General features: G+C 51.4%; 1 protein-coding gene across 1 annotated transcript; it reads right to left on the bottom strand.

Annotated features, from left to right (window-relative positions):
- Positions 1 to 540: 540 nt before the first annotated feature.
- TNFSF14 (TNF superfamily member 14) lies at positions 541 to 4,052 on the bottom strand. The gene is made up of 4 exons (XM_007115760.2): positions 3,728 to 4,052; positions 2,208 to 2,244; positions 1,921 to 1,962; positions 541 to 1,295 (listed from the first exon to the last, which is right to left on the bottom strand). The coding sequence occupies exons 1-4, from the start codon at positions 3,944 to 3,946 to the stop codon at positions 868 to 870; spliced, it is 726 nt and encodes a 241-aa protein (XP_007115822.2). The 5' UTR covers positions 3,947 to 4,052; the 3' UTR covers positions 541 to 867.
- Between the last annotated feature and the right edge of the window lie 4,578 nt (positions 4,053 to 8,630).

Here is an 8,630-nt window from a genome sequence, read left to right as displayed (position 1 = left end):
TCACTCTCTCTTTCTTTGTATTTCTTTCTGCAAACATTTTCCAAGTGCCTCTGTGCCAGGCTCTGGCTTGGGTGCTGAAACAGTTTTGCTGTCCTGATGGAATGTGAGCTCTTAGCAGTGCTGGGATACAGCCAACTGGTTGATGATATATATATGGGAGACAGAGACCAGCCACAGTGGGAATATTTACACCATGGAAATCGACAGACACTACAAAGCCTCTCCCCTCCCAGAAAACCTGGTTGTCAAACATCTACCATCACATCCCTATGCCTGCGTCTCTGAGTGTAACTTCATGGCCAGGCTGTGGTGTGGCCACAAGCCCGTAGGCGGGACTTGGGTAGGTGACTGTGACCATGGGCGGGGCTGGGCGGGGCTCTCCACGGGTGGGTGAGTCCTGATGATAAGTCTGCCCTCCCCCACTCCGCCCACACTTGTGAGAGTGGAGAGGGTGATAAGACGTTTCCTGTTCTCAGCCAGCTCCCTGGACCCCCAAGTCCCACTTAGTTCTGAATCAAAAGTATAAATACCCACCCCTCACCCCTTTTTCCTGAATATCAGGCAGATCAGCTTTACCCCCGCTTGGGGGCTAACAGACCCCCCAAGTGTCCAGGTCTATGTCTTCAGTGTTGTTCATGGCAGGGTCTGCGGTCTCCTTTGGTTCCTCAGAGGTGCCTGCTGGGTCTTTCACCTGTGGGATAACTGGGCTCTTGGTCCCGGTGGTCTCCACTTAGCTCTCCACCTGTTGAGTTTGGGGTTCTCCCGGGCACACTCCAAAATCTCTGCTTGTTGGTTTTCCTGTCTCCCGAGGCACCCTCTGAGGTCTCTGTCTGTCGGACTCCGTTCAGTCTACCCTGGCTCCTTCCTTCACACCATGAACGCCCCGAAGTAGGACCGCGTACCATCGCGGACTCGGACCAGGCTCTCTTCGGGCACGCGCACCACCACCTCCTCCTCGGCATCCAGGTGGACCACTCCGCCCAGGAAGCTGCTGTCCCACCAGACCTGGAGGCTGCTCGCTCGCCCGCAGGGTGACCGCCGGCTGACCAGCAGCTCCAGCTCCTCGGGGTAGCGGGCCGTGCGCTTGAAGAGGCCGTGGGTGATGGGCAGGCCGCCGGTCAGCCCCTGGGGGCAGCCTACACCGCCCAGCTGCACCTTGGAGTAGATGTAATAGTAGCCGGCCTGGGCGATGACCAGGGCACCGTTCCGGTAGGTGAGGCCCCTCAAGAAGGCCAGGCCCAGTTTCGTCTCCCACAGGAGCGGGCCTCCACTGCCTGTTAGGCTGGAGTTGGCCCCTGTGGAGGGAGACAGAGGGGGAGCTTGTAGGCACAGGTCCCACGCTTGCTGTGTGACCCCAGGCCAGTCGCCACCCCTCTCTGAGCGCCACCCCCTCTGTGCTAGGCTGTTCCAGAGCTTGAGATATATGATCTCACTTTATCCTCACTTTACAGGTGGGGAAACGGAGGCCCAGGAGGTGGCAAAATAACGTGCTTATCATACATCTTAACTCGTTTCATCCCCTTCTTGCAGGCGGGGAAACTGAGGCACAGAGCAATTGATTTGCCCAAACTGTCAAAAGTTGTAAGTGGCAGAACACATCCTGCCCCAGCAGGCTTATAACCTCTGAGTGCTTCAGGCTCCCTCTCTGTAAAATGGAGCTCTGAATAGTACCGGCTGAGGATTTAATGAATTAATAGGTGGAGAGAACGTCACGGTGCGTGTCACAGAGTAAGCGCTGGTACAAGGGTTTATTCAATAAATAAAATTAGAAATTCACAGACCTAGGCAGTGCCTGTGCTCTAGGCAACTCTGTGAATAATTAATGAAGGAAGGAATACGCTGCCACGTTGGGGTGTCTGTCTGGTCTCCCCAGGACACGCTGAACCCCTACCCCCTGCCAGGACTCGGGGCCCCCCTCACCTGTGAGGTGTGCTGCCGGGTTGGCCCGCTGGGGCCTCCGATCTGGGGAGAGAGGGTCAGAAGTCAGAGGGGTAAGGGCCAGCCTCCGGAGGGGTCATCCAGTCCGCCTCCTGGTGTCAACTCCACCCTTTCCGGAATGACCGAAACTTCTGCTTCTCCAGCTTGGGGCATGGGCGTCTGTGGGGCTTAGGCCAGTTGTGCAAATCACATTGGGCAATGGGCTGAGGGGGTGGGGGCAGCGTGGGAACCATTCCATCCCCTCCCCTGGGACCAGGACCCCGACTCACCTTGCACCAGCTGATCCCGGGATCCTGCACCTCTGTCCTAAAAGTGCAGAGCAGCCCATGGTGAGGATCTGCGGGGCCCCCACCCTGGCATCACTCAGACTCGTGGCTGAGAGACACATGCAGACCACCCTCGGACGTATCCAAGGCCACGTGCACACCCCACCTCACACCCCGCCGCCCAGCAGGCTCTTAACCATCCAGTTCCTCAGTTTTCCCCTCTGTAAATGGACACAGGAAAAGTGCCTGCTTCGGATTCAGCGAATTCTCACGTGAAAAGCATATTACAGTGCCTGGCAGAGAGCAGGTACTATATAAGGGTTCATTAAATAAGTGCTGTTGAAGACACATGGCCACCTGGATGGCTGGCCACTTGGACATAAATGCTAACGTGTGGATATGGACACATGGACACAGACCTGGACACTTGTGTGACACACTGACAAGGCACACGTGGATGCAGGTACGTGGATTGCGTGGTTTATGGAGCCATGTGGGTCTGGGCACATGGAGACGCAGAAACAAAGACACATGACGTCAACACATGGGCTGTAGACAGGTGAGCGCGTGGCCGTGAGGGCACACGGGTGCAGGAGAGCAGCACAGGTCCCGCCATGAGGAGAAAGGACCTGGAAACGCAGAAAGGCTGAGACCGCATGGGCGTGGCTTGGGACACACAGACCCACAGGTGTGGCGACAGACCGACGGAGACATCCAAGGCCAATGGGAAATGGACGCAGAGAGAGATTCTCACAGACTCGGACAAAGTGGATTAGTGACAGTCCCAAAAATGGTGATCAGGTTACGGCTGATGATAACGAGCCATGTCAGGGACTTCCCTGGCGATCCCGCGGTTAAGGCTCCGCGCTTCCAATGCAGGGTGTGCGGGTTCGATCCCTGGTCTTGGAACTAAGACCCCGCATGCCGCGCGGCACGGCCAAAAAAATTAAAAATAAAAGTGGCTAAAAAAAGAAAAAGTGGCGAAATGGAAGAGTCAGATAAATATTTTAAAAAATAATAATAACTAGCCATGTCAGAAAGTCGGTTCCAAGGGTTACAGACAACACAGCTGTGTTATAAACGTTAAACTTCCTAAAGGCTTAGATTTTGTCAGTTCCCACCACTAGAAGAAATGATAATTATGTGATACCAGAGAGGCATTAGCTAACGCTACAATGGCAACCCTATTGCAATATTTATGTAACAAATTAATATGTTGTACACTTAAACTTACACAATGTTCTGTGTCAATTATATCTCAATTTAAAAAAATGTCAGTTCCCACTGGTTGAATGCTTGCTGTGGGCCAGCTGGGCACCACACACACAGTATCATATTTTATTCCCTAGGAAGATGCTTATTGTCACGCCCATTTTACAGATGAGGAAACTGAGGTTCCGAGAGGTGAATTAACTTGCCTTGGGCTGCTCTTAGTCTGTCCTCCATTCTGCACATACACGCACACACAGATGCTCAGTGACACTGGCTTTGAGCCCCCCCACCCCCACCCCAGCACCACTTACCTGCAGGGGGGCGGCTATCACCTCCAGGCGCCAGTGCAGCTGCAGCAGGAACCAGCCCTGGACAGCCACTCCGGTCGCCAACAGCAGCAGCAGGAGGCCCAGGCCCAGCCGGGCTGCACTGCAGGGCTGTCTCCTGTGGCTGTGCCCTAGCCTTGTGAAAGGGATGTCTGTCTGTCCATCCACCACGAACACCGAGGGCCTCACCACTGTCTCCTCCATGCCTGAGCAGACGAGGCCCCAAGACGCCTGGGGCTGGGCTGGCACGGCTGGGTCCTGCGGGCTGGGAGGAAACCACGATTGCCCAACACTCCTGGGCTTTTCACGCTGCCGACAGGCGCCCGTGGGTCCCGGGTTGCCTTTAGAGCCAGGGCTCGGCCCCTCCCCCTTCCCCACTCATCCTCCTCTTCTTCCTGTCCCCCCACCCCTGGCCCGGCCCCATCTCACTCTCACTCAGAGTCTCTCACACTTTCCAGAAGCATCTGAAGATGTGACTCAGGTGGGGATGGGAGAGGGAAGGCCCCAGTTTTCCCTTCTGGCCGTGTCATTCACACGGTTGCCAAATACTTACTGAGCACCTCCTGTGTGCCAGGCACTGTTCTAGGTTTGGGGGCACAGCCATGAACAAGAGAGACAAAAGTCCTTGGTCTTATGGAGCTCCTATTCTAGCAGGCTGAGAAAGACTAAGAAAGCCCAATAAGAAAATACTATTTAGTGTTCGAGATGGTGATAAGAGCAGTGGAAAATACGAGTGGTTTGTGTGTGTGCACGTGTGTGGGTGTGTATATGCGTGTGTGTGAGTGTGTGCATGTGTGCCTGTGTGTATGCCTGTGTGTGCTGTGTATACATGCATGCATGCGTGTTCATGCATGTATGTGCAGGTGCAGCTGCGTGCTTGAGTGTGCTTGCATGCAAGTTTTAATTGAAATTCACAGTCAGAGGGTAGAACCACCGTCTACTCAACTAACTAAACTCAAGGCCCGGGAGTCATCCTGGACCCCTCCTTCCGTCCTGTCACGACATCCTACCCTCAGCAGACCCTGTTGATTCAACCTCTGAACCAGATCTCAAAAGCGGCCACCTGTTTCCATTTCCACTGCTACCACCCTAAGTGCTATGAACTGGATGTTCATGTGCCCTCCAAATTGATGTCCATACCCTAACCCCCAATGTGATGGTATTTGGAGGTGGAGCCTTTGGGAGGTGCTAGGGCATGAGGGTGGAGCCCTCCTGAATGGGATTAGTGTCCTTATAAGATGAGATATAAGATAGATGCTCTCTTTCCCTCTCTGCCATGTGAGGATACAGAGAGAAGGAGGCCAGATACAAGCCAGAAAGAGGGCCAGGAGGAGGGCTCTCATGGAACTCAACCACTTAGGCACCCTGATCTCAGACTTCCGTCCTCTAGAACTGTGAGAAGTAAATATCTGTTGTTTAAGTCACTCAGTCTAGGGTATCTTGTTATAGCAGCCCAGATGGACTAAGACACTCAGTTCTTTTGCGTGTATACCTAGGATTGGAACTGCTGGCATCATTTCTTGCTTGGACTCCTGCAGTAGTTTCCCAAATGGATGTACTGCTTTACCTCTTGCCACCTTATAATTCGTTCTCTACCCTGGAGCTGGTGTGGCCTCACTTATTTATTTATTTATTTATTTGAGGTAAATTCACACCACATAAAACAAACCATTTTAAAGAAAGCAACTCAGTGTCATTTAGTACATTTACAATGTTGTGCAACACTACCTACTTCCAAAGCATTTCAAAAGTAAACCTTATAATCATTAAGCCGTCACTCCCCAACTCTCCCACCCACAGACCCTGGCAACCACTAGTCTGCTTTCCTGCTCTATGGATTTACCTGTGTTTGACATTTCAAAAAAATGGAAATATATACTACGTGGTCTGTTGTGTCTGACTTCTTTCACTGAGGATAATGTTTTCAAGGTTCATCCACATTGTAGCAAGTGTCAGTGCTTCACTCCTTTTTAAGGCTGAGTAATATTCCAGTGTATGATGAACCACATTTTGCTTACCCGTTCCCCCGTTAATGGACAGTTAAGTTATTTCCACCTTTTGGTTATTTTGAAAAGTGCTGCTACAAGCATGTGTGTGCATGTATTTGTCTGGGTTCTGGCTCTCTATTCTTTTGGGTGTATACCTAGGATTGGAACTGCTGGCATTAGCTTTTAAACACATAAGTCAGGTCTCACCTCTTGCATGTTTAAAATCTTCCAATGACCTTCTATTGAGCTTATGGGGGTTAGCAAATTATGGCTCATGGGCTGAATCAGGCCAGGCTCATGTTTCTGTACAGCCACAGGAGCTGCTCTTGGGGGCTGACACTTTAGTGAGTGGTAGGTTCCCAGATGGGGCATCCTCCTCTGGCCCCTCTTCCCCATTTTGCTTCCAGTGCCAGCCTCCTTGGCCAGCAGCCAACGCTCACCCCTGTCCACACTTTGTAGCTGGTCACACTGGCGGCCACCTACATGTTGGCATGTCCTCTGTCATCAACTGCTGGGTGTTGAGTGGATGAATCTCATTCTGGGGGTTGGTGACTCAGCATGTTGTCTCAACTGTGGCCAGCTAATCCAGATGAGACAGCTGGGATTTGGGAGAGAGAGGTTGGCTGGGATCTGGTTGTCACTGGAGCAGAGAGAAACTGGCCTCAGTGGTCGTCCCACACCCTCTCTACCCACCTGGATCTCCAAGCCTTGGGCCCATCATTCTTCATCCAGAGAATGTTTCCAGTAGCAGAGCACAATCACGTCCTCCACCCTGGGTGGCCCATCCCAAGCAAACGGGGCATATGGCAGGCTGGAAGCTTCCTCTCATTTTATAAGTACCTTTATAATATCCTTGATTTTATCTCTCGGTCCTGAAAGGCTAAAATATTTACTATACGGCCCTTTACAGAAGAAGAGCTGTTCCCTGAGGTAAGAACAGACATTAAGAGGAATCCCCTGGCAGCCCAGTGGTTAGGACTCTGCGCTTTCACTGCCGAGGGCACGGGTTCAATCCCTGGTCAGGGAACTAAGATTCCGCAAGCCAAGTGGTGGGGCAAAAGAAAAATTGTGAGCTAACTATACTTCAATAAAATAATTTTAAAAAAGAGAATAGACACTGAGTGGTCTTCATTATCTAGAAGCCCTTGCACCCGGGCATCTGGGGCCTTTTGCACTTGCTGTTCCCTCTGTATGGAGCAGTCTTTTCCAGATCCCCCATGACTGGCTCCTCCTTGTTATCTATGTCCTGACTCAAGAACCCCCTCCTCACAGAAGCCTTCCCTGACCACCCATATTAGGCAGGGTTAGTCAGATAAATAGAACCAATAATGTGTCTCTAGATCTAATATCTATCATCTATCTGTCAATCAGGAGAGAGATTGGTTGATTGATTGTAAGGAATTGGTTCTTGTGATTTTGTATCTTGGTAAATCCGAAATCCGTAGGACAAGCCAGCAGACTGGAGATTCAGTTAAGAGGTGATGTTGTGGTCTTGAGTCTGAAGGCAAGAATCTCAGGCAGAATCTGCACACTGCCAGCTGGAATTCTTTCCTCCTCAGGAAACCCACTTTTTCTCCTCAGTCCTTCAACTGATTGGAAGAGGCCCACCCACATTATCAAGGGTAATCTTCTCTAAGTTAATTAAATTAATTAATTTATTTGGCCACACCGCACTGCATGTAGGATCTTAGTTCCCCAGCCAGGCATCAAACCCATGTCCCTGCAGTGGAAGCACAGGGTCTCCACTGCTGGACTGCCGGGGAAGTCCCATGGGTAACCTGCTTTTAAAGTCAACTGGCCATAGGTGTGAATCACATCTTTAAAAATACCTACGGAGGAGAGCTAGCTGCTGGAAGTCCCATCCACCCCAGAGCCCCTCCTGCCCATAAATAAGGAAAGCTGGCGTCTCCTGCCCCCTGAGAAGAAACTCCAGGAGAAGCAGAATCTTCCTGCTTTGGGTTTCATCACCTGAAATGGTTTTAAATCAATGAAGTTGGAATCTCTTAAAAGGACGGGGGCTTCCCTGGTGGCGCAGTGGTTAAGAATCCGCCTGCCAATGCAGGGGACACGGGTTTGAGCCCTGGTCTGGGAAGATCCCACATGCCGCAGAGCAACTAAGCCTGTGCACCACAACTATTGAGCCCACGCGCCACAACTACTGAGCCTGCGTGCCTAGAGCCGGTGCTCTGCAAGAGAAGCCACCGCAATGAGAAACCCGTGCACCACAACGAAGATGTAGCCCCCGCTCGCTGCAGCTAGAGAAAGCCTGCACGAAGCAATGAAGACCCAACACAGCCAAAAAATAAATAAATAAAATAATTTTTTTTAAAAAAGAAAAGACGGACAGCCCATGACATGAACTATAGAGTTTGTGAACAAATGTATATTGGGTGCTTAGTGGCATAATGCCCGCAGACTTCTGAGAGGGTCCCGAAGTTCTTAGAGGACCACTTGGGCTTTTGAATGAGAGAGGTGCAAAGTTCGATAAATAATGGTCCTTGTACGGTCCAGCGGTTAGGACGCCACACTTCCACTGCAGGAGGCACAGGTTCGCTCCCTGGTCGGGAACTAAGATCCGGAATGGCACGCACCCCGAGACAAAAAAAAAAAAAAAAAAGGGCCCTTTGGGTAAACACAAAATCAAGCGACAGCGATTGGACAGAATCTGTGAAGGGACTTAGTGGCATAATGCCCGCAGACTTCTGAGAGGGTCCCGAAGTTCTTAGAGGACCACTTGGGCTTTTGAATGAGAGAGGTGCAAAGTTCGATAAATAATGGTCCTTGTACGGTCCAGCGGTTAGGACGCCACACTTCCACTGCAGGAGGCACAGGTTCGCTCCCTGGTCGGGAACTAAGATCCGGAATGGCACGCACCCCGAGACAAAAAAAAAAAAAAAAGA

This window comes from Physeter macrocephalus, chromosome 2 (assembly GCF_002837175.3).
Source record: "Physeter macrocephalus isolate SW-GA chromosome 2, ASM283717v5, whole genome shotgun sequence".
NCBI classification, from domain to species: Eukaryota; Metazoa; Chordata; class Mammalia; order Artiodactyla; family Physeteridae; genus Physeter; species Physeter macrocephalus.
This window is presented reverse-complemented; position numbering and strand designations above follow the sequence as displayed.